Source organism: Sus scrofa, chromosome 17, assembly GCF_054392235.1.
Source record: "Sus scrofa isolate SSC_HxYL_T2T_F1_AM1 chromosome 17, Sscrofa_HxYL_maternal_Yorkshire_Landrace_v2.0, whole genome shotgun sequence".
In the NCBI taxonomy this organism is placed as follows: Eukaryota; Metazoa; Chordata; class Mammalia; order Artiodactyla; family Suidae; genus Sus; species Sus scrofa.
Genome location: NC_139399.1, coordinates 58135215 through 58160117, shown reverse-complemented (window position 1 = coordinate 58160117; position 24903 = coordinate 58135215). Strand labels below are relative to the sequence as shown.

The 24903-nt window shown below is 54.1% G+C and overlaps 1 protein-coding gene across 2 annotated transcripts in view; it reads left to right on the top strand.

Moving 5' to 3' along the window:
- The window catches only part of PREX1 (phosphatidylinositol-3,4,5-trisphosphate dependent Rac exchange factor 1), a 198219-nt gene that overhangs the window by 138774 nt on the left and 34542 nt on the right, over positions 1–24903 (top strand). For both annotated transcript variants that reach the window (XM_021078040.2, XM_085004110.1), the window contains exons 10-16: positions 254–401; positions 7842–7942; positions 9263–9366; positions 9550–9599; positions 12033–12108; positions 19223–19295; positions 23824–23966. In XM_021078040.2, coding sequence (XP_020933699.2) covers positions 254–401; positions 7842–7942; positions 9263–9366; positions 9550–9599; positions 12033–12108; positions 19223–19295; positions 23824–23966 — 695 coding nt within the window. The remainder of the gene's footprint in view (positions 1–253; positions 402–7841; positions 7943–9262; positions 9367–9549; positions 9600–12032; positions 12109–19222; positions 19296–23823; positions 23967–24903) is intronic.

Genomic DNA, 24903 nt, shown 5'->3' with positions numbered 1-24903 from the left:
TCGACCTGCTTAAGACTCTGGGACTTAACCTGTCTGGGCCTCAGCTTTGCCATCTGTGAAATGGGGGAGCTTAGCCACCCTCCCCTACAAATTTCTCGTGTGGGGCCACTAGCAGGTGCCTAAAACGGTCTCTGACATTCAGTGAGTGCTCTGGGATAACCTCTGGCTGTGGCAGTAATGGGGGGGCAGGCGTTCAGGAGCTGCAGCCCCGCCCCCTGCTCCCCACTGGTGCTGACTCCTGCTCCCTTCATAGGCCTGAAGCTGGGCATGGAGCGCGATGCCTACGTCATGATCGCGGAGAAGGGAGAGAAGCTTTACCACATGATGATGAACAAGAAGGTGAACCTGATCAAGGACCGCCGGAGAAAGCTGAGCACCGTCCCCAAGTGCTTCCTCGGCAAGTGAGTGGCGCCTCTGCTGGATCCCTGGTTCTCTGTTGGAGGCTGGAGGTGGGCAGCCCCCCTTGGCTGTTCCCCGCCTTGCACCTTCCCCCAGGAGCCCTTCTGGGCACAGCCAGTAAGCACCCTGCATCCTTAGGGAGCCAGAGATCAAGGATAGTGGGGTCCCCATAGCAGGTCTTTCAAATGTTTTTGACTACAAATCACTGCATAGTGGAAGTTTTACACTGTGACCCTGTATACACATCCAGCCAAAGCTTCGCAGAACTTACTATGCCTGATACACTCTGAAAAGATGTTTTTATTCTATTCTATTCTTCATTTCAAAAATAATGCTGAGTGTGACCCATGAAATGGACCTCACAAACTATGAATGGGTCGCCCACTGTGGATTGGAAAACACTGCTGTAGCATTCAAGAGAAGAGAAGCCCTTCTGAATATGTCGAGCAGAGAGGTGTTTAAGGCAGGGGCTTGATTTCAAAGGCTTTGGAAAGACTGGAAGAGCAGGCTGTAGGCCCCTGAATTAACCTGTTTAGAGGCCGTAACAAACTATCACCGACTGAGCAGCTGCCACAACAGAAATTTATTTTCTCCCAGTTCTAGAGGCAAGAGGGCCCACCGAGGTCAAGGTTAGTGTCTGGTGAGGCCTCCCTTCCCGAGATACACATGTTGGGGGTGGGGGGGAGTCCTGTAAGTTTTTCAGTACTTTGGGCCTCCAATTTCAATGATGTTTGAAAAGTACATTATTTCCTAATAATAAAACATGATTACCCTCGACCCCATTTTATAACCTAGGATCCACGGGTCAGAGCACAGGTGAGACGGGATTGGAGCCTGAACCCAGGTTTAAATCTCATTCACCTGAAAGAGGGGGCTGGCGATTGGGTGGTGCAGAAGCTCAGTCCCCGTAAAACCATCAAGCTGGTCCTAGGCCCTGTTGTGTGTTAGACTCAGTGGTCGACACTCTGGAGAGGCTACAAGAACACGCAGGGCTTGTGACCTTGTGAGGCTTGTGGGGAGGGAAGCTCACCTGCCAGGCTAGGACTTTATTTAGAATTTATTAACTTAGACCTCACCCGTTTCCCAAAAGCTTTTGAAAAGGCCTCGGAGAAAAGCCGCGGTAATTATTATACATGTGGGAGGGGACGTCACAGCAGAGACGGGGTCATGCGGTTACCTTGCGGATCATTTTGTGGGTGACAGCATTTGCTGATGGGGTGGGGAAAAGGAAATTCAGGAGTGTGAGCTCCAGGGAGGCTGGACTGCCGCCTGCTGAGAAGGGGAAGGAGACGGAGGGAGCTTTCAGGGCTCGGGAGCAGTGCAGAGGCTCTGTTTGGATGCCTACATTGAGACAGGCCCACGGCTGGAGATGGGAGTTTGTTAGCTGGGTATGAAATCTCTTTTTTTTTTTGGTCTTTTTAGGGCCGCATCTGCAGCACATGGAAGTTCCAGGCTAGGGGTTGAATTGGAGCTACAGCTGCCGGCCTACGTCACAGCCACAGCAGTCCACGCCAGATCTGAGCCCATCTGCGACCTACAGCACAGCTCATGCTGGATCCTTAACTCACTGAGCAAGAGCAAGACCAGGGATCAATCCTACATCCTTCATGGACACTATGTCAGGTTCTTAACCTGCTGAACCACAATGGGAACTCCTTTTTTTTTTTTTTTTTTTTTTTTTTGGATATGATATCTTGACTTGGGAAGCAAAGTCTGGGTGGGAGACCTAAATGCAGGGGATGTGGGCATTTAGATAGTTTTCAGAGCCGTGAGACTGAATGAAATCTGCAAGGGGACGGGTAGAGAGAGGACGCAGGGATTAGGACGAGGAGGGATGAGGCAGGAAGCAGGCGCCTCTGTCTGCACACGTTATGGTTGACGTGCCCGGCAGGTGGTCCTGTGTGGAATGGATGTTGGATGCGCACTTGGAGACTGAGCTAATTGGTACAGCCTGAGGCCTGTGGTTGGCAGGGCAGCGGGCAGGGGCTTTTAGGGGTAGTTCGGCCCCTGGAGGGGTGACTCGGATGCCTTGGGGTCAGGCTGTCTTTGCCCTCAGGGCCAATGACCCCAGCAACCAGCTCCCCAGGAGGGCCTGTGGAGAGGGGAGTATGGGCCCCAGACCTGCAGGAAGCAGGCAAGGGCAGTCTGGCTGGTCTCCACCAGTCAATCCCTGATTCCTGGGCAGAAAGGAGGGTTTTCTTTCCGGAGGGGTTTGCTTCCGCCCCCCCAGGGTCAGAGGACCTCCCACCTCTTGCCAAACCCTTCAGAGAGCTTAGTCCAGCCGGATGGGCTAACCTGTGTGCGATTAGGGGTTCAGCAGAGCACGCTGTCTCCACAGGAAGGATTAGGAGGGATTTCTTTTACGGCCCATTTGAAGCAGGGCCAGGAGTGCAGCTTGTTTTGTAATCACCGGGGCCTTCAGGACCAGACTTCCTGCAGGAGATAGCGCTAATAAAACTCTCCTCCCTGGCCCGCTGTGCTCTGCACTCAGCCCCGGAGGCTCGGGGGTCCTCCTCCTGGTCCCCTCGGGTGGAAGGAACCCGCAGCTCCACAGACACAACTGTGGAGCCTCTCTCTGCTCAGGGCGCTGCTGCGTGGCCATTTTTAACCTGCATGGGACACGGTGAGGCAGCTTACTGCCATTATTCCCATTTTAAGGGTGAGGACGCAGAGGCACAGAGAGGGAAAGGGTCCGCACAAGGTCACAGAGCCTCCCCTCGGAGGCTAGGATTTGAACCCGGGACTCTGCCCTACCATACTCCACTGTTTTTATCCTTTTTTTTTTCTTTTCTTCTTCTTTTTTTTAAGGGCCACACCTTTGGCATATGAAAGTTCCAGGGCTAGGGGTGGAATTGGAGCTGCAGCTGCTGGCCTACACCACAGCCACAGCCATGTGGAATCCTAGTCACGTCTGCAACCTACCGTATCATTAACCCACTGACGCGAGGCCAGGGGTCAAACCTGCATCTTCATGGGTACTAGTTAGATTCTTAACCCACTGAGCCACAATGGGAACTCCTGTTTACCCGTTTTTTTTTTTGTTTTGTTTTGTTTTGTTTTGTTTCCCTTGGTATTTTTAGGGTTGCACCCGCAGCATATGGAAGTTCCCAGGCTAGGGGTTGAATTGGAACTGCAGGTGCCAGGCTGCACTATAGCCACAGCAATGCCAGATCCCAGCCGCGTCTGCAACCTACACCACAGCTCAGGCAATGCCGGATCTATAACCCACTGAGCAAGGCCAGGGATCAAACCTGGATCCTCATGGATGCCAGTCAGGTTCATTACCGCTGAGCCACAATGGGAACTCCCTCTTTATCTATTTTTATCTTTATTTACTTTTCATTCTTCCTCGATAGTTAGCTGTCTCTGTAACTGGGTGGGGACTCCATGAATACAGAACTGTCTGATTTATCTTTATAACCTTCAAGGGTTGGGCTTTGAGTCAGACTTGGACTCAAGCCCTGGTTCCTCCCACCTTCTAGCTGTGTGACTTTGGGCAAAGTTTCTTAACCTCTCTGAATGTCAGGAAATGATCAACTAGTGAGAGATAATAAAACGTGCCCTGCCAGATTGTTGGAAGATACAGTGAGAAAACGCATGTGACACACTCATGCCCCCACGTTGTGGGCAAGCATAATGGGAATGTGTATTGGGATTAAGGGGCAGCCCATTTCTGCCATGTCAGAGACAGAATTCATAGATGGCACGTGAAAAAAACCAAGGAATAAAGTCTGTGTTATTTCTGGAGGCCTCATGGCAGGAACATGGCGTTTGCCCTCTAGGATCCTCAGATTAGCTGCGGAGACTGACTTGACTCATCCTTCCATCCCAGTCATTCAGTGCTTGCTAAGCCCTTACCGTGTGCCAGCAGCGAACAGGACAAGAGGAAATCCCTGCCGTCAGAGAGAGAGCCATCCAGTGAGGGAATCAAAGAGTATACAAGTCGATAAATACAAGCAAGGAAGGGAATTTCAGTGAGCAACGAGTGCTATAGGAAAATAAATAGGTTGATGTAAGGAGGCCAGGAAAGGGGTGCAGTTTTTCTAGGGTGGGTCAGGAATGCCAAGCAAGAGCCAACCATGAGAAGATCTGAGGGAATAGCATTTCTGGCAGAGGGAACAGCAAGTGCAAAAGCCACAAGGCTGGAATGAGCCTTGAGTAAATTGAGGGACAGCGAGGAGGCCAGCGTGGCTAGAGGGAGGGAGTGGCCGAGGTGGAGGTGGCGGGGGGATGAGGCTGCAGGGGTTGGCAGGTGCCAGATCAGGCAGGTAAGGGCTGAAGGGTTCAGATTCTGTTCCAGGTGCTCTGGGAACCCACTGAAAGAGCTGACGCAGGAGAGGGAGGCGAGGATGAACTCATCACTCAGGCCTTGAATGAGAACACTTTAAGAGCTCAGGGGACAAGGTGTGATGGTCTCTCTGGCAGGGCAGTCAGGGAAGGCTTCCTGGAAGGAGAAGGCCTTTGGTTTCACCCTGGACAGAGTTAGATGTCATTAGATGAACTGAAGTCTGGGATTAGATGAATGGAAGAAATGGGATTCTTGTACTCAGGGTGAGTGGTCACTGGGTCTCCTCTTGGGGCCTTTCCTGGGAGGCCTGCCAAGACCTAGCTGTATCTCCTGTGCCCAGCATCAGACTTGGACATGACACACAGCTGGTGAAGTACACGCACGCTATTGGAGGACAGGGAGGAAGAGGGATGGAGGCTGACACATGCTAACTCTCCCTGGTCCCCCCACTCCTGAATCTCAGACGTCCCACCCAAGTAGCCTGACCTTCTCTCTGTGTCCCCAGTGCTCCGAGATAACGTCTTTCTGGAAGACTGGATCTCGCTGTCCTTTGTCCCCCAGCCCCCAGCAGCTGGCAGTTGGTTGGCTTCCTAACCTTACTCCGCACTCAGGGCTTTTGTGAATGCTGATCCCCCTGCCTGTAACACCCTTCCTTGCACTCTGGTGGCACATGGTGCCCCACTGACCCCATGCAATTCACAGATGTGCTCTCCATGGGCCACACGGCACTTTCGGAAAATTGTGGATTCAATGTCAACATTTAACAGTTGGGAGATTTCACAGGAAATGCTAGATTTCCGGCTTCCCTTGAAAAGTTTCAGATGCTTTAGTTTTCCCACGTGGCCACTGTTGGCTGCGCTGAGGGGCTGCCGTCTTCAGAAGCACTGGCTGGTTCAGCAGAGTTTCCATCTGGCCCCTTTTACTCATTTATGAGGTTCAAGGTCCTTGCATTAGAGGTGAATTTTGTCCGGTTTTGTACGCTGGATCCCTGCTTAAGATTCAGTATGATTAGAAAGTTACCCAGTAAAATCCAGAAAGACCATCAATGAACCACTTGCTTGATGGAGCCTGTTGAGGCCCAGAGAGGGACAGCAGTTTGCCCAAATTTGCCCAGCAGACTGTGACCCTTCCTTGATGCTCAAAAAGGAAGTGGAAACCTGGGTCGCACTTGCTGTCGTCTGGGCTGCCTTTTTCAGCCTGGTAGCTGCTGTGGGGAACTTCCTGTCCCCCCACCCTGGCTGCTGGTCCATGCCAGAGGTGGCCCCCACGGGACGGCTGGTGGGCAGCGGGGAGGCGGAGCCTGCGGCTTCTGAGAGAGTACACACTCCGCATCAGTTCCCCACTCTCAGCTGCTTTCTTTCTGCCTCGGATTCTGGGGCCTTGGAGACGAGACCTGGAGGTGGACAGGACCCAGAACCAGCTCTTCCCTGCTCGGGGCTCCCCCTGCACCAACCACGTGGATCTCTTCCCCCGCCCGCACCGGGGCTCTCTGAATGCCTCGGGGCACACCGCTACCTACACACAAGGCAGGTCTTTGCCCAGCCAAACACGGGCAGGCTAAAAATAGCCCTGCCCCCTCTGGCCCTGTAATTGGAGGCAGGACAGCTGGTTTCCATAAGCAGGCGGGTCTGGCCTGCTGCCACCAGCTTTCATTGAGTACAGATTGCCCCGCGTTCCCGGCACCCCCCTTCCCTGCTGACTTCCAGTGGGCTGAGCTCTGCACGGAGCCCGAACGTGCCTCCAAGAGCCAGGACCGGGCGTCTGGCTGTGCCTCGGCCCCACTGGGCAGTCACATAGGATTTGCCTGATTTCCTCTGGGCCGTGAGCATGTCTTTCTCCCCGAGACCTTCCTGCTGAGCCCCAGAGTGTTCCTTCTTGTTTGATGGTTCTTTCCTTCATTTGCTCAAAAGATTGTTGAGCCTGCTGTGCTTTTCTCCTCTTCCATGGGTTGGGGGAGCATAGAGCTGTGAATTAGGTAAAAATCCCTGACAGCATGGAGGGGTCCTTCTGGTTCAGGGAGATGGCTGATAAACATGTAAATAAGTCTGTAAATAGTACAACTCCAGGGATAAGTGCTAAAAGGAAGTAAAACTGAAAGATGGGATGGATTGTGTGGGGTTGGGGAGACTGCTTTTGAGGAGGTAGTCAGGGAAGGCTTCTCTGAGGAGGTGGCGTTTGAACTGAGACTTAAAGATGAAAGGAAGAGGCTGTGAAGAACTACTGGGGGAAAAGGTGTTTCTAGGCAGCAGGAATAGCAAATGCAAAGGCCCCAACGCAAGCAGGAATCTGTTTTTTTTTTTGTTTTTGTTTTTGTTTTTTTTTATTTTAAGAAGGGGAAGATGGTGGGTGTGGCTAAAGCAGAATAAGCGAGGGGTACAGGAGATGAGGTGGGACAGTTCATGCAGGGCCTTGTTATCAGGTGGGCAATTTGGGTGTTTTTCTGAGAGTAACCAGGAAGCCCGTTGGAGGGTTGTAAGTGGGAGAAGGACCTCATTTGCTCACCACTGGCTCTCCTGACTCTCCACTATCATCTTTCTGGGTCCTTATTTCTTCCTGCTTATTGGTTTCTTGATGCCTCCGTCTCTCTAGTCATCCGTCGTCCATCCCCGACTGATCCACCCAGTAATCTCTCCACTACCCATCCATTCCCCTCGTCCCTCCACCCCCAACACCCCGTCATTTCAGTCCCCTAATCATGTATCTGCCAGATCGAGTCATGGCTCACTTTTCATTCACTTATCCACTCATGTGTCTGTCTGCTCTCCCCTCCTCCCTTCCTCCCTCCCTCCCTTCCTTCTTTCCGTCCATCCATCCTTCCATCCAACCAGCCTTCCGTCTGACCATCCACCCACCTATCCATACATCCTTCCATTCAGCCAGCCATCCATCCAGCCATCCAGCCATCCAGCCATCCATCCAGTGAGCCTGAGGTGGGGCCTGGGGTCTGCTCACACCCACCTCTCTGCTGTTGGTCTTGGGGAAAAGCATCAGGCCTCCCCATGACCCCCAGGCCTGGGAGTCCTGAGCACTCTGCTTCCCTGCGGGCAGTTCTGGCTGCCAGTCCTCGCAGTAGGTGGGCCAGGTGAGTTTAGTGCTGTTCCCTACAGTCCAGGACTGGGGAGGTCCTCTCAACCGCGTGTTATGTTCCTGGCAGTGAGTTTGTTGCCTGGCTCCTGGAAATTGGCGAGATCAGCAAGATGGAAGAAGGTGTGAACCTGGGCCAGGCCTTGCTGGAGAATGGCATTATCCACCACGGTGAGTGGGGGCTGGGCCCAGGGGGCGGAGGGCTAGGACAGGGTCGGACCTCACCTGCGCTGTGCTTCCACTAACTTGGGGGCCGTTTATTTAGTTCTGTGCAGCTGCCTGCTCCCCGGGCACAGTGTGGCCCCAGGAACGTGGCTGCCCTATAAGACTGCTCGCAGGGCTGGGAGACCCAGCATTCTCCCAGGGCACCTGCAGATCAGGGCCACCCCCAAAAATCAGGGCCAGGGGAGTAGGATTTTCTCTTTGTCCTTTCAAAAGAGGCAGGCTTAAGCCACCCAACAAACATTTATTGAGCGCTTTTTGTGTGCACTGTCCCCACAGCAGTGAAGGGGACAGATGAAAAGCCGTGTCCTTGTGGGGCCCACGTTCAAGTTGGAGGGGCAGATAATAAATGAGATGAAGGAAACGTGGGTGATAAAGGGTGATGGGTGCCCAGGAGGGAGCAAAAGTGGGCGCGGTGTTCACCTTCGAATGGGAGCGTTGGGGAGGTGAGAAGGTGAACACTGGGGGAGGGAGGGAGCCAGGTGGGCATGGGCTTCCAGGCAGAGGGGACAGCCAATGCGCCTCCCCGGGACAGGCGTGTGGGTGGTGTGTTCAGGGAATGGTGGGGAGGCCGGTGTGGATGCTGTGAAGGGGCCAGGACGGTTAGGAGATGAAGCCAGAGGGCATGGGGCAAGGGGCCAGGGGCCAGGGCCTTATAGGGGATGGTGGGTCTGTTGCTTTTACTCTGAGGGCAGCGTGAAACCAGTGCTGAGTCTTTTGAGTAAAGGAAAGACCTGCTTAGACTTAGATGTTACCAGGATCCCTCTGACCCTGGGAGGGTGGCAGCTGTGACAGCCCAAGTGTGGACCAGGGTGGGAGTGCAGAGTCTGATTCTTAACGTTTAAAGGCAGAGCCTGCAGGATTGGCTAATGGATCCAAAGTTGGGGGTGAAGCAAGAGGAGCATGAGGGGCGCTTCAGGGCCACTGTGTAGAGGTGGTTCCCTAAGTCGGGACGACATGGTGTCAGACCCCGGCCCACTTCCTGGTCTAGTTCCAGGGAGATGCTGGGCAGGTGGGTCCCAGCGCAGGCTGGAGGGGGGCACCTTTGGCCTCTCAGGAGACTGGCAGACGCCCAAACCCCCAGGCTGCAGGTTTCCACAGCACCCCGCATGTATTGGGAGGTCCTGGTTTCTGAATTGGCGTGTGGGCAGGGGGTTGGTGGATTTGCACCTGGCACAGGACCTGGCTGAGTGGAGGGTGATATTGGTAGGTATGGGTTGGGAGGGGCCGAGGGGCATGCCTGGCCTCACCAGCCCTGGGTCCCTCCAGTCTCCGACAAGCACCAGTTCAAGAACGAGCAGGTGATGTACCGCTTCCGCTACGACGATGGCACCTATAAGGCCCGGAGTGAGCTGGAGGACATCATGTCCAAGGTGGGGACCCTTCCCTGACCCCATGACCTGGACCCCGTGGTCACCGCAGAGCAGGCCTGTGCCCCAGTGGCCTGTTCTCCACTGCCCCAATGGTCCCCCTTGCCCCATCTCTCCCAGAAGCCTGGGTTTGGAGGCCCCTGAAGGATGTGGCCTGATCCCAGACGCCCTCTTTTTCTCTTTCAGGGTGTGAGGCTTTACTGCCGTCTTCACAGCCTCTATACCCCCGTGATCAAGTAAGTTACTCTCTCCAGCCTTCAGTTTCATCTCTGCCTCTTCTTAGCTGTGTGGCCTTGGGCCAGTAGCGTAGCCTCTCTGAGCCTCGGTCCTCCCTCCCTCAAAGGAGGCAGTACCTGCACCTGCCCTGTAGGTTTGTCATCAGGATCGAGTGAGTTAATTTGTGGGAACCACTGCAGAATGGTGGTGAGGGGTGTTCGTTCGGGGGCCAGATAGGCTGAGCTTGGCTCTCAACCTGCTAGGAAGTCACCAGCTATGTGCAGCAGTGTTTAACCCGCTAGTGCAGCGATGTTGTCTTCTGTGGAATGGGGATCATAATAGATCTACCTTGGAGCCTTTGCACATGCTGTTCCCCTGCCTGGAATGTTCTTCCGCTACCATATCTGCCTGTTTTCCCCCCTTACTGCCTTCAAATGTCTCCAAATCAGAGGGGCCTTCCCTACCCACCTTTTTAGAGCCTCACCCTCTGGAATGCACTGCCCTCCTTACTTCGCTGTGGTTTTCTTCCCGAAGCTTGTCAGTGCCTGACATACGCTGTATTTATTTCTTCATACATGCTCTGACTTCTCTACTGAACTGTACACGCACCGAGGACAGGGGACTTGCTCACTGCCCTGTGCCCCCGCCCTTGGCAGCACCCAGCATAGTGCTGTCCGGTAGAACTTCCTGTGCTGATAGCAGCGCTCGCTGCCTGTGCTCTGTGCCTGTGTTCTGTACCAGTGTGGTAGCCACTAGTCACATGCGGCTTTCAGTTCCCTGAGACTGAAAGGTGTGCTCTCAAGTCTGATTTAACATGGATTGATTGAAAAACGGCCACTTGCTGGAGAATGCAGGTCTAGGGCAAAGGAGCCCTCAGTAAATGTTTGTTGAATGATTGTTGAGAGGGTGTTCATTTCTTTTGCCTCTGTTTCTGCATCTGCGAAATGGGCATAAGAATAGCTCCCATCCCTTAGTTGTCATGAGGATTAAATTTGAATGGCGCCTGGCACATAGTAAGGGCTTTATTGGTGCGGGTAGTTGGTGCTTGTCTTTACCCTGAAGCTTATGGTGATGGATGCAGGGACAGGGAGGGTGACCTTATCCTTACCTGCTGCTGATGCCTCTGCCCCCCTGTCCCGACAGCTCACGGGAGTGGGGAGGAGGGGCTTTTCCTGTGCCTCATCGGAGGTCAGGCCCGGGGAGCCCCTTTCATCTCTCGATCTGCTTCCTTGCCTTTTTGCAAGCCCAGAAGGCAGGTAGGGCCACCTCGGTCCAGCCTCTGACCTTGCGGGAGAGGCCCCTCTGTCAGCCCCCAGAGGAGAAAGTGGCTGGGTCAGCAGGAGATCCCCACTTACCGCACATGTGACCTGCTGGGCCCCCAATTCCTGAAAGCCTGAGAACTTCCCAGCTGGCCTCTAAGAGCCCCAAGGGGCTGGCCACCTAAACTCAAAGGCTGAGAAATTGTTGCGGTCCGGCTGCAAGGTCAGCGCAAGCCTTCATACCAAGAGTGTGCAGGAGGTAGATGCTATGACAGGTCAGCATGTGTGTCAGCAAAGAGCCAGGACCAGCACAGACCCCTGCCCTCTGCTTGGTGCTGGCTGTGCACACCGGCCCACAGGGGCGTTGACGCGTCTGTATAGCTTTATTACCTCTCAACACTCGAATGTTAATAACAATAAAAAAAAAGAGGAAAGAGCTGGAAGTTTTTCTCACCATTCAGAGTAAATCAGGTTTCTGTGAGCTCAGCGTTCTTGACAGTATAGGCTGGATAATTGTTTGGGGGCCGTTCTGGGCAGTTAGAGGCTTTTAAGAGCATCCTGGGGAGTTCCCATTGTGGCTTAGCAGAATCAAAACCTGATTAGTATCCATGAGGATGCGGATTCGATCCCTGGCCTCGCTCAGTAGGTTAAGGATCTGGGTCTGGCGTTGCCCTGAGCTGCGATGTGGGTTGAAGATACGGCTTGGATCTGGCGTTGCTGTGGCTGTGGTGTTGGCTAGCAGCTGCAGTGCCGATTCAACCCCTAGCCGGGGAACTTCCACGTGCCACAGGAGTGGCCCTTGAAAAAGAGCATCCTGGTCGCTACCTTCTAGATGCTGGCAGTACCTCTGCACCCCCAGCTGGGTCGTGGCAGCCAAACATGTCTCCAGCCACAGCCCTGTGTCCTTAGAGGGCGTGGTCACCCCTGCTTGAAAAGCCAGGCTGGAGGGAGTTTTCAGAGCCTTGGAGCCCCTGCCCCATCGCACTGTTGGCGATAACGGGGTCCTGGGTTGGGACAGACCTGCCCCAGGTGACACTGAGACTGAGGCATGGAGTCAGGGCCGGCCCCCTGCATCCAACCCACGGCTGGGAGAGCCTGGAAATCCTTGGGCCTTGAGCACTTCGAGCAGGGACGTTGGGACTGTTGCCCCCACCCCGCCCCACTGACCTGCTCATGGCCTGCTTCCCCCCGCAGAGACCGAGACTACCACCTGAAGACGTACAAGTCGGTGCTGCCCGGGAGCAAGCTGGTGGACTGGCTGCTGGCCCAGGTGAGAGCATCTCCACCACCACCCGGGACGGACGGGCTGACCAGGACGTGGGCCCTGGAGGTTTTTTAAAAAATGTGTTGTTATTCTTTCATTGTGGTAAAATGCACGTAGCATTTACCATCTGAGCCATTTTTAAGTGTACAGTTCAGTCGCCTTGAGTCCATTCCTCTTGTTATCCAGCTGTCACCACCGTCCACTTTCTAAAGCACTTTCTATCTTGCAAAACAGAAACTCTGTCCCCATTAAAGAGTAACTTCCCGTTCCGTCCTCTCCCCGCTCCTGGCAACCACTCTTCTCTTTCTGTCTATGAACTGGCTGCTCCGGGTACCCGGTGCAAGTGCTGTCATACAGCGTTCGTGCTTCTGTGATGGGCTCTTTCACTCAGCATGTCTTCAAGGTTTCCCCACGGTGTAGCCTGTATCAGAACTTCCTTCCTTTCAAAGGCGGAATAATATTCTCTTGTGAGGCTAGAGCACGTGTTATTTATCCATCAGTCAGGGGACACCTGGGTGGTTGCTGCCTTGAGAGTTTCTCTTTTAAACCTGGGATGGCAGAGTTTTCATTGTGGCTCTGTGGTAACAAACCTGATTAGTATCCATGAGAATGTGGGTTCGATCCCTGGCCTCACTCAGTGGGTTAAGGATTTGGCGTTGCTGTGAGCGGCCGTGTAGGTCGAAGATGCAGCTCGGATCCCGCGTTGCTGTGGCTGTGGCGTAGGCCAGCAGCTGCAGCTCCGATTCCACCCCCAGCCTGGGAACTTCCATATCCTAAGGGTGCGGCCCAAGTTGATCTCCTCCTGGCACCAAAGTGAATCCTCTGTATGGAGTTATCCCCTGAGCAGGAACTGAGCTGAGTCTTGGAAAATCTACACGTTGGTTTTGCTGCAACTTCCCAAAGGCAATTGTTCCATCGAGGTGCAGTGAATGCTCTTATCATCCTGCCTCTTGTCCTTTATGGCTCTTGTTCATAGGGCCCTTACTCTGGACCAGTCTCTGTCTGGGCTGTGCAGTATCTCATTGAGTCCTCCAGTGCACATACAGATGGGGAACTGGGGCCCAGAGAGGCCAAGTACCTGGTCCGAGAGCACACAGCCTTAGGGCAGCAAAGCTGGGGCTCAGACGGGCCCATCTCACCCACTTGTGCCTCAGTTCTGCGAACTTTTCAGGGAGCCTGTAAGAACATTCATTCATGGTAAGAAGAATGTATTGGCTCCAAAGACGAGGAGACAACTGCAAAATCAAGATGAATGAATGTTCAAACTTTTACAGAGTGCAGTTCTGTGACAGCCACATTAATTGTTAAATTTAGCATTCATAAAAACTTCATTCCATTCAAAACCAATTTGCTGCCTGGATTTTCTCATGTTGAACAAATTCCTGATGATTGCCTAGAAATCATAGCCAATCTGTGTCAAGTGAATGCTTCTTTGTGCCAAATAGCTTCAAAAGCAAGTTTAGAAAAATCCTGGAAAAACATTTTTCAAGCCCCTCAAACGTATTTAATGTAGGATGTGGGTGCATTGTAATGTGTTTGCCATGATGTGGGGCCCTAAGGCGTGGGAGGTCTTGAAATGACCCTGGATTTGAATTCACATTTACACGGCTGGGCAGCACGAACTGCTAATCATCAGACTCACTGCCCTTCCTTAGGATACCCTGAAGCCAGCCCAGAGCATGTGCTTTAATTATAGCCAGGCAGGCCTGGGTTCAAATCTCAGCACTGCCACTTCCTAGCTGAGTGATCTTGGAGAAGCTTCTTAACCTCTCTGTGCCTCAGTCTCCACACCAGTAAAATGAAGCTAGAAACAATACCTTCTGGAGTTCCCGTTGTGGCCCAGCGGAGAATCCGACTAGTATCCATGAGGATGCAGGTTTGATCCCAGGCATCACTCGTGGGTTAAGGATCTAGCATTGCCGTGAGCTGTGGTGTAGCCTGGGAACCTCTATGTGCCTCGGGTGCAGCCCTACAAAGCAGAAAACAAAAATAAAAACAAAAACCCAGTACCTTCCCCTTTGGATGATTTTGGGGAGTCAATGAGTTAATCATCTAAAATGCTTGGAATGGTGCCTGGAACAGAGTAATCGCTCAAAAAATGGAACTGTTTTTATAATTCCTCATTTCCTTCACAAAAGACTCAAGGTGCCTCATAGTCACATGCAGTATAGAAGCCTGGAGAAATTGAGGAGGGCTTTGGGGGCGCAGGAACAGTAAGACTGGGAAACAGCTGGGGAGGGGTTGGGGCGATCTGCTTGGCGTCCCATCTTTTGAGTGTACTGTGCGACAGGTGAGGGGTGACACCTGGAGGGTTTTTTGTTTTGTTTTGTTTTGTTTTTTTAAGTCCTTTGTTCAGACCCAGTATATGCCAGGGGGCAGGGCTCTCTGAAACCTACCTCAGCCCTTTCTGTGGCCTTATGTTTCCCAAGCTGCACTGGTGCCCACGGCTGCCCATTGGTTTCAAAGCATAAGTGTGGGGTTTGCCTTAAGTGGCAAATCCCAGGCATGAGCTGGGAGTGGGGTGAGTCACCGAGCTGTCGAGCGGTGATCCTGGGAAATGTTTGGAGATGGTTTGCACAGGATGGAGCCCCACACAGAGTGGGGATCAAGGATGGGTCCTGGGGTTTGGGTGTGGTGGGTGCTGGAAGCACCATTGACAGTGATGGGGAGGCAGGGATGAAACACCAGTATTTCTGGGGAAATCAAGCTTTCTCCTTGGGCGTTCTCCTTTGGGGTGCCCCTTGGCCTCCCCAGTGGAGATGGAGGAGATGGGTGGGGGAGGGGTAGGCTTTGCACACCTGCTGCTCAGGTAGCATCTTGCTGCAGATGCTCTGTTCCTTGTTAGCTCCTGGGCAGTATTTAAAATGAGGGGATAGGGAGTTCCTGTGGTGGCTCAGCAGTAGTGAACCTGACTAATATCCATGAGCACATGGGTTCAATCCCTGGCCTCGTTCAGTGGGTTAAGGATCCGGCGTTGCCGTGAGGTGTGGTGTAGCTCACAGATGCAGCTCAGATCCCACATGGCTGTGGCTATGGCGTAGGCCAGCAGCTGTAGCTCCAATTCGACCCCTAGCCTGGGATCTTCCAGATGCCACAGGTGCGGCCCTTAAAAAAAGCAAAAAATAAAATAAAGTGAGGAGGTAGACGGGAGTGTAGAGAAATCCAACAAGAGGGCTCTTGGGTTCATCCATTTATCCATTTCCCTCTTTAACACCTGCAGTGTATCAGGCACTGTTTTCGGTTCTGGGGACGCAGCAGTGAACAAGACAAACTCCTCCCCCCGTGGATCTTAACTTCTGCTGAGGGGTAAGGGAGGCCTTTAATAAATAAGGAAAAGAAGTAAAATACTATGTTAGCTGGTGCCAGGCACCAGCTTGGTGGTGGGAATCGAGAGCGTGGGAGCCACTGGGGGGTGGGGTGGGGGGAGCGGACCTTTTAAACGGCTGGGGTGTTGCAGTGTCACAGGGGGTCTGAGCAGGTCACATTGAGCAGCGACTTTTGAGTGGAGAGTGAGCCACAGGGACATCTGGTTACAGCAAGTCTTGATTTCAAGAGTCATCGTCACCTTGTGCCTTAGCGGGAGCATCAAGAAGAAAACACATAATTACGTTGTTCAGGAGGGTTATTTTGCTTTGAACACATCTTCATTTCTAGCTTCTAGGTCATTCTGCTCCTGAAAACAAAATGCTGATTGAACCCACTAGCTCCTCTCTACTTTTGGCTGTGCATCATAAGAAACCTGACTTAGGCAGTCAAGACATTTTTCTCTCTTATAATAGGAAACCTCTATTACACAATAAAGATGTTCTTCGCTCATGTAACCAGGTGTCCAGAGTTCACGGTCCTCAACAATGCTGTTTATATGCAGGCTCTTTCCATTTTTTTTGTTCTGCCATCTTGCCAGCTGCCTCATCATCATAAGACGGCTGCCACAGCTCCACGTATCACATCTATGTAGGGCCATGGCCAAGGGCAGCCAGCAGTGGCGTTGGAAAGAGCTTTCTCACTCTGTTTGTCGGGAGAGGAAACTTTGTCCAGTCCCCTCCCTTTCCCAGTGGTCTTCCCCTTAGGGCTCATGGAGACATGGGTTCTGCATGTACCCCTAAACCACTCCCAGGGGAAGAGAACAGGGGGTGCTGAGGGTGGCTTAGAATTCCTCGGAGTTCATCCCGTGAGGCTGGGGGAGGGGCCCCTACCAACCAATCAGATGAAAGTTCTTGGCGCTCTGAGGATAAGAGCGGTCTTGGTCCTTTGACGGACGAGCTATGTCCTGGATCACTTCTGACCTTCTCTGTGCATTATCTCCTTTAATCTTCAGAAAACAGTTGTTATCCTCATTTCCCTAATGAGGAAACCGAGGCTCAGCATATGTAAGATGCCTCAGGGCACACAGGAATGGGGTGTGCTTATAAGCTGGTGTATATGGGGGGGCGTCGGTAATAGCCGAAAGGGTAACCGTAGCCCTCTGTATTGATTGTAGCCTGTACGGTGGGGTCCGTACTGAGGGGTGGCAGAGGCCTTGGAGAGTTAAATCTGGGGATAAAAAAGTACAAGTGAGGAAACGAAGCTCAGAGAGGTTGAGGAATTGCCCACGTCACAGCTTGGCCAAGCTGGGGTTTGAACCCCAGGACTCCAGCTCCAGAGTTTCATCTCTTCACCTCTCTGCTCCCTGGGTTTCGCTCAGTGCTGCCTGGGCTCCAGGACGCCCTGGGCAGAGGCAGTCAGGGGGTGGGGGCAGGAGGGAGCAGGGGCAGGCCAGGAGCCAGGGGCGGGAGGGCCCAGTTCTGCCGGCTCCTGCGCTGGCTGCCCAGAATCGTGCCCAAAGTGCCCGCCACGCCGATCCCTGCGGTCAGGCAGATGGTGGTGCTGACGGCGGCAGGGTTTCCGGCACAGGATGGCGAAGGCCGGGCTGGCAGCTCAGGGCTCTGGCAGAGGAAGCAAAGGATGAACAGGGTCAGGACAAGAGCCTGGGTCGTAACCTTGGGCGGCCAGGCCTCCCCGAGCTTCCCTGTTTGTGGCAAGTGCCAGGCCTGTCTGTGCCTCGGTTTCTTCGTGGGTCAAATGGGGTTAATGAGAGTGGTTGCCTCTGGGCCGATGAGCAAGGCAGCTGGGGCAAGGCCACTCTGAGGAGCTGACGTGGGCTCTGAGACCTGCAAAGCCAGGGCAGGGATTCCAGGGGGAGGACGGAGTGAGTGCAGAGGCCCTGAGGTGGGGTCGCTGGCAGAATGTGGAAGGAGCAACACAGGGCCCGTGTGGCTGGAGCCATACGGGGGCCTGGTGTGCGAGTGGGGGTGGGAGAGAGGCAGTGGTGAGATTAACTGCACAGCCTCCGTGTGCCTGTGCCTTCCTCCCAGAAGGCAGAAAATGGGCACTTGGTGGCTTGGTTTCCCCACAGCTGGTGGGATGTGGGGTGGGGGCTGGCTTCACCGGTGGTGGGCGCATCCAGGGTCAGTGTATTTCACTTTTCACTAGGGAATCCCGCTGCTGTCCTAACTTTACCCCCCCCTCCCCGTGCGTCACCTCAGGGCCCTTTGGGGCAGGGATGGGCTGGGAGCCCAGACTGTGAGGGGGTTGATGATTGCCTGGGCCGCCCAGGCTGCAGAGCTGGGCCTGCTGGCCTCACAGCTGGGGGCGGCTGCTGCAGTCACAGCCTCTGGCATGCACGGCCGCCTCCCCCGGCAGGGCTCTGAGTATTCGGCCCTCCAGCTGCTGGCCTAGGGTCCCATAGGACAGATTAGTCTTCCATGAGTCAGCCCAGGGCAGCCAGTGCAGCGAGGCACTGAGGCCACGGCTCCCCTAGGCTCTCTGCTCCAGGTCTGAGCCCTGGCCTTGGCCTTGGCTGCCTCTGAATTCATTTTCCTTTAGCTGAGGAATGCCCTCCCTGGCCCCTCCGCTGCTGGCAGGGGGTCGGGGGCTTGGGGGGGGGGGCGGTGATACACCAACCATGGTGGCCTCAGTCTGGCCTCGCGTGACTTTATCCCAGGCAGAGAGGGGTACTGCTGTTTTCCCTTTTATCAGGGAGGAAGATATTTTCCAGAATCCTCTGGTAGGCTTCTGATATCTCACTGGCTGGAGCTAGGTCAGGTAGGCACAGAGAGGCAACTACAGAGGCTGAAATGAATGAGGGGTTTATTTCTCTTCAGTATTAGAGAAGCCCAGAGGTTGGTGGCCCAGAGCTGCTGGGATAACCTCATGATATCTGTGCGGATCACACTCTTTCTTTTTGCTCTGCCATCCTTAGCATGTTTCTGTTCTTGATGTCACACTGTGGTCTTGGATGACTGCAGGAGCTCCTGCCATCACATCTTTGTTCCGGGGGAGGGGGGGAGGAAGAGAAAGAAAGGAAGGGCCAGGGACAAAGAGCATTTTGCTGGAGCTCCTCATCATTGGTTTTTGTTTATATCTCATCGGCCACGGCTGGCCGTAAGGGAGGCTGGGGTCTTGGTTGTTTAGGTAGATGTGTTGCCGTCTGTAACACTGAGGGTTTTAGTGCTAGGGCAGGATGGCTGGGGGAGGGTTGTTGCTGGGCAACCAAGAGTCTGCCACATAAAATCTCTATTTCGTGGTGTTTCTCACGTGATATACAATGCATTTATCACATTTAAATAATTACCATACAATTAGGAGTTCCCATCGTGGCGCAGTGGTTAACGAATCCGACTAGGAACCATGAGGTTGCGGGTTCGGTCCCTGCCCTTGCTCAGTGGGTTAACGATCCGGCGTTGCCGTGAGCTGTGGTGTAGGTTGCAGACGTGGCTCGGATCCCGTGTTGCTGTGGCTCTGGCGTAGGCCGGTGGCTACAGCTCCGATTCAACCCCTAGCCTGGGAACCTCCATATGCTGCGGAAGCGGCCCAAGAGATAGCAACAACAACAACAACAACCAACAACAACAAAAGACAAAAGACAAAAAAAAAAAATAATTACCATACAATTAAATACTTTTCTTGTTCAGGGGTTTATTAGTCACACACGGCTGGGGGATCCTGCGGTAAACAAAGCAGACGCATCCTTGTCTTCACGGAGACTCCGTTCCCGGGATAGTGATGGGCTTTTCCTCAGCCTGGCTCAGCCCTCGGCTGCTAGTCCACCTAACACCCTCCCCTTCTGCTTCTGTTCCAGGGCGACTGCCAGACGCGCGAGGAGGCGGTGGCACTTGGTGTGGGCCTGTGTAACAACGGCTTCATGCACCACGGTAATCCGCCCCTTCCCTTTACCCAACCCAGGGGCGGGGGGGTCTGTCCTGGAAAAGAAGAGCTGGCAGGGCCCCTGGTCCCTGGTGCATTTTACAGGGAAGGGAAACTGAGGCCCAGAGAGAGCAAATGGTGGTGGGCAGCTGCCCAGCCTGCCCATGGGTGAGCCCGGGCTGGACGTGGCCCACCGTCCAGGCCTGTGGCCCCCCAGGGCTTTGGGGCAGCCCAGGAGTTCCACCCTTCCCCCCACTCCCATTCTGCACTGTTGGGGAGGTCACTTCAGATGTCCAGTGGGGACCAAGGTGGCTGGTAATTCTTGGCTGGAAAAACACACCCGATCTGAGGTCAACTCCGTGGGGTTCCCAAGCCCTGCCTCCCCCTGGGACGTGGCATCCCAGGGCGGGCAGTGAGGCTGGACGATGTGGGCCTGGCCCACACACTTCCAGGGAGGAGCGGACAGGGGTCCATGGGGCAAAAAACAGGTGGGTTGTGAGCCTGAGAGGAAGGAAGCCAGGCAGGGCCTCGGCCCTCAGATCCAGCAGTCCCTTCTCTTCCCACAGGAGAAGCACGAATGAGGGGACAGAGTCCTGAGGTGGTCCTGAGGCAGGAAGCTGGGGAGAGGGCAGGAGACGGCGATTGCCCTGGCACCACATTGTTAAATTAACATGGAAGTTGTCCTCTGCCTGCCCGGCCGCCTCCTGCCACCGCCCCATCTATTAATTAGTTTAATCCTTGTGACAATCCTTTGATGGTATGAAGATCAGCCCCATCTATAAATGAGGAGCAGGAGCCCGTGCACTTAGGACCCTTGCTCAAGGTCACATGACTAGGAGGGGCTGGGACTTGAACCCAGGCAGGCTGGCATCCTAGGCTGCAGGTCAACCACTGAGCTCTGGCCTTTCCTTAGGGCCCTGGGGAGCCCTGAGGCGCCTACCCTTTCAGGACCGTGGACTTTCACCCCCCACCGAGGAGCCTTTCTGCTGTTTCCAGAACATTCCCCAGGGCCTTGTCACTTGCCTGGGTGCCCTTCTCTCCCTGGGCTCTGGGGACCCAGGGTGAATGAGACGGACAAGTCTTGCTCTACTGTGCGTGAGTGTGTGTGTGTGTTTCTGTGTGTGTGAGAGAGAAACAGTGAAGTGAGTGCATGTTCCACACTGCTGTGAGCATTGAGGAGGCCCTGGGTTTTGACTCCAGTGAGGGAGTCCTGGGAGGGAGGCCCTGAGCAGAGGAGGGCCTGCCCAGCGGAGGCTCTTCAGACCCCCGGCTGCTGTGGAGAGTGTCTGTGAGGGTGAGGGTAGAAGCGCAGAGGCCAGGGAGGAGGCAGCTGCCGTGGTCCAGCAGAGGGACCGCGTGGCTGGGACCCAGGTGGTGGCAGCTGTGGGGTGAGCCTCAGCGAGGCCCTCTGGCCCTTGCTCCTCTCAGCTCCTGCCCTGTGCCCGGCACTCTGTCTGCAGAGGGCCGGATAGTAAATATTTCAGGCCTCGCAGGTGCACGGTCTCTGTCGTAGCTCTGCCGCTGGAAGCAGGGTAAACAAGTGGGCGTGGCTGTGAGCCAATAAAACTTTATTTAGAGAAACAGTTTTCTACCCCTGGTCTGGCGGCTGGGCTTGCTGGCCGGCCCTTCAGCAAGGAGAGAGAAGTGCCCATGCAATGAGACATCGTGAGATTTGCCCCCTGCCTGGTAGCCGGCAGGCAGGCTGCTTCTAGGCCTGACTCAGCAGACAGGCCCGCCTCCGGAGCCTCAGTTTCCCCGCTGTCCCCTCCCTGTCTGGGCTGAGAGGTGCAGGTCGGCCCAGCCGGGCAGCCTCGGCTGTTCCCGAAAGCCGCCCTGTTTCCCGCAGGCCCTGCTCCATGGCTCCCTCCCATCAGCTGGGCAGAACCTCTCATTTGTGGGTGAGAGTAATTAGGGGTCCACCCCAGCTGCTATTTTGGGAAGGCGGCTGGAGGAGGACACTTCTGCCGGCGTGACTCTGGGCGGCACCAACACCCTCAGGGTTGCTCCAGGAGGGAAATTGCAGGGCGCGGCCCTTGCTCCCTCCTTCCTGGCCACGAACTCAAAACTTGGCGAAAAGAGGAAAGGGCCAAATCCGAGGGTTGTGGCTGCTACAAAGTGCAGGTTAGGGGCGCAGGGTGCAGGGCGGGGGTGGGGCCTGCGTGGCGCCTCTGTGGTGTCCGATCGGCGCTCCCCAGGCCCCAAGCTGTCCCCAGGGAGGGACCTCCGAGGCTGGTGGTCCAGTCCTCTCGCATCAGGTGCATACAGGGAACCCGAGGCTCACCATTTAGTCCTCACAGGTGCAGTCATTATCCCCACAGAGGAGGAAACCAAGGCTCAGAGAGGCTAACTGGCCATGGAGTTGGGAGGGGCTGAGCAGGGATTTGAACCCGGATCTGGGCCCATAGAGATGGGCCAGTGGCCTCGACTGGAAGTTGGGAGTGGTCTGCCCTCACCTGGCTGAGCTCCTGGACTCTGGGATTCCAGCTGTTTCCCCAAACATTTCAGCCGAGACATAACACTGCGCTTCCTCCACCCACTCCGGGTCGTCCAGCCTCCTGTTTACAGTGGAGGGGGAGCCCGCCGGCCTCCTGGGGCTCGGCGCCCGTCTGGGGAAAGCAGCAATTTGTGTGTCTGTTCTCTCCACGGAGGTAGTGGGGGTGGCCCAAGAAAGATGCTCACAAACAGCTAGCTGTCCTGGGGAAGGAGGAGACAGAAAAGCAAGCCCTCCTGGTATAGTCACCAGATTGGGCAGCTTCTGTCTTCAGGGACAGCAGGGATGTCGTGAAGCTAAGGCAGCTGGCCGGCCTTCTTTCAGGGGCCCACTGACTTGAGAAGCTGCCCCCTTTATGTAATCGTCCCTGACCCCCTCTATCAGGCCAGGCAGGGCAGTATGGTGAAGAGGAGGCTGGGCTCTGTGACCTTAGGCAGTTCATCTAGCTTCTCTGGGCCTTAGTCTCCCCACCTGTGAAAGGGGTACAGCAGATCCGTCCTTGTTTGCAGATGAGGCGAACGTCATCCTGTCTCCACAGGGGGCCCAGCACTAGAAGTCACAGGGACCTTATCACATGCTGGTTGTTCCTCGTTCTTTTTATCCGTTTTCCTAGCTTGTCTTAGAACAGAGGTTGGAAGGTTTTTTTCTGTAAAGGCCCAGATAGTAAATAGTTTGGGCTTTGCAGACCATGCAGTCTCTTGCAATTATTCAGCTTGGTCACTGTGGCCCCAAAGCAGCCCCAGGCAATATGTTAATAAATGGGTGTGGCTATGTTCCAATAAAACTTTATTTATAAAAATAGGAAGTGGGCCACAATTCAGCCCACAGGGACTGAGTTTGCCAGTCCCTGGTCTAGAGTGTTCCTCTGTGGTCTGTTTCTGCTTATTGGTGAGGTTAGGTTCTTTTTCACACACTTGCCACCCTGTTGGGTTTTCCCATCTAAGTGCCCATTGATATCCTTTGCCCATTTACCTAGGAATTTCCCCACTTTCTCAGGTTGATTTATTGGAGTTTCTTGCATGTTCTAGATATTTATTCTTTTTTTTTTTTTTTTTTGTCTTTTGTCTTTTTGTCTGTTGTTGTTATTGTTGTTGTTGTTGCTATTTCTTGGGCCGCTCCCGCGGCATATGGAGGTTCCCAGGCTAGGGGTCCAATTGGAGCTGTAGCCACCGGCCTACGCCAGAGCCACAGCAACGCGGGATCCGAGCCACGTCTGCAACCTACACCACAGCTCACGGCAACGCCGGATCTTTAACCCACTGAGCAAGGGCAGGGACCGAACCCGCAACCTCATGGTTCCTAGTCGGATTCGTTAACCACTGCGCCACGACGGGAACTCCTAGATATTTATTCTTTGTTGGTTTTAGACAGTATGTTAGTTTTGAATCTGCGGCCTGCCTTTGGCCTTGTTATCAAACGAAAATCCTTAATTTTATCATAGTGCATTTGGGGGGGTGATTCTTGTCCCGGAACTCCCTCTCTGCTGTAGGTCAAAGATATTCTCCTGCATTTTGTTTGGCGAGCTTTCGTTTTCCCATTCCTGTTTAGGTCTTTAACCCAACAGGAGTGTATTGTTATATATGACGTGAGGTAGGGATCCAGTTTTTTGTTTATTGTTTTCCTTGAGTCAGTTTTTCCCATGCCATCTGTGGAATACTCCCTGTGGTCATGCAACATCCATCCTGTGCAGAGTCCCCGTAAACATTGTCCTCTTTTGTTATTGGTATTCTCTTCTGCTCGTTCTCTAATCTGTTTCTGCTGTAGTCTCCCACGCTGGTTTTTATTCCCATGGCTTTGTAATATGCCTTAGTAACAGGTGGGGTGGGTTCAGATTTTTCAAGAGAACTCAGAAAGCCAGACTTTTATGTGCCATAGCCTAATATGTTAGTCTTGGCTCATGATTCCACTTAAGAGAACACTGTGCTGGCCAAACCAAACTTGTCCAGGGGGCTGGTTCCGGCCCGTGGCTGCCAGTTGGCAGGCGCTGCTGAGAGCATCCTGTGTGAGCTAACCCCGTCCATGCTCTTGTGTCTGTGCGTTCGCAGTGCTGGAGAAGAGTGAGTTCAAGGATGAGTCCCAGTACTTCCGCTTCCACGCAGATGAGGAGATGGAGGGGATCAGCAGCAAGAACAAACAGCTTCGCAACGACTTCAAGCTGGTGGAGAACATTCTGGCAAAGCGCCTGCTGGTAGGAGCAGAGCTGAACCACACTGCCTCTTCTTTCCCAGACCCACCTGCAGGCCTGGGAATGGGGCAACTTCAGGTGATAGCTAGAGAAGTCGGGCTCAACTGGGAGTACCCAGCGGGATGGGGCATTCTAGGTGGTGGCTGGCCACACCGCCCAGAGGCCAGATCCCTTTCCTAGCCAGACTACCCTCTTGACAAGTGAGACTGGGCCTACTGGGCCCGCCTTCTTTTCCTTTCCATCTCTGCTACATCCCAGCCTAGTGTTGGGAGAAGATGACCTCCTGAAATGACTCCTCCTGCACAACAAAGCCTTGGGTCTTCTGGGCTGGCACAACAGCCTGGTTTGTTGCTGTAAACAGCCTTGCACTTAAGGGAGAATATTTACCAGCCTAGCCCACCAAATTCTGCTTCCCTGCCTACCAATGAGCAGCAGCCTTCATCTTAAGACCTGGCCCACAGCGGGCAACCGGGAGAAAGGCTCAGAGAGGTTAGGTCTGCTGCCATATGGGGCCCTATGGGGCCAAAATCAGCCTTATAGGAGGATGGCTTCATTAACTTCTCTCCTGTAGTACTTCAGGGGCTGCTGTGCCAGTGCCCGTTTCTCCCACAGGAAAGCTCCCCAGTGCTCCTGTCACACTTAGGATCAAGTCTGTTACCGTCTACCAGACTCTTCTGCCTCTCCAGCTTCATCTCCTAAGTGCTCTCCTTCCTCACCCCACCCAGCCCAGCCACTCTGGTCTTTCTTATTCTCTAGTACCTTGAAGCCTGACTCAGGGCCTTTGCACATGCTGTGCCCTCTGTCGGGGGCACTTTTCTCCACTCTTTATAAATTTGGTCTGGGAGGAGTTCCCTGATGGCCTGGTGGTTAAGGATCTGGCATTGTCACTGCTGTGGCTCGGGTCACTGTTGTGGCAAGGGTTCGATACCTGGACCAGGAA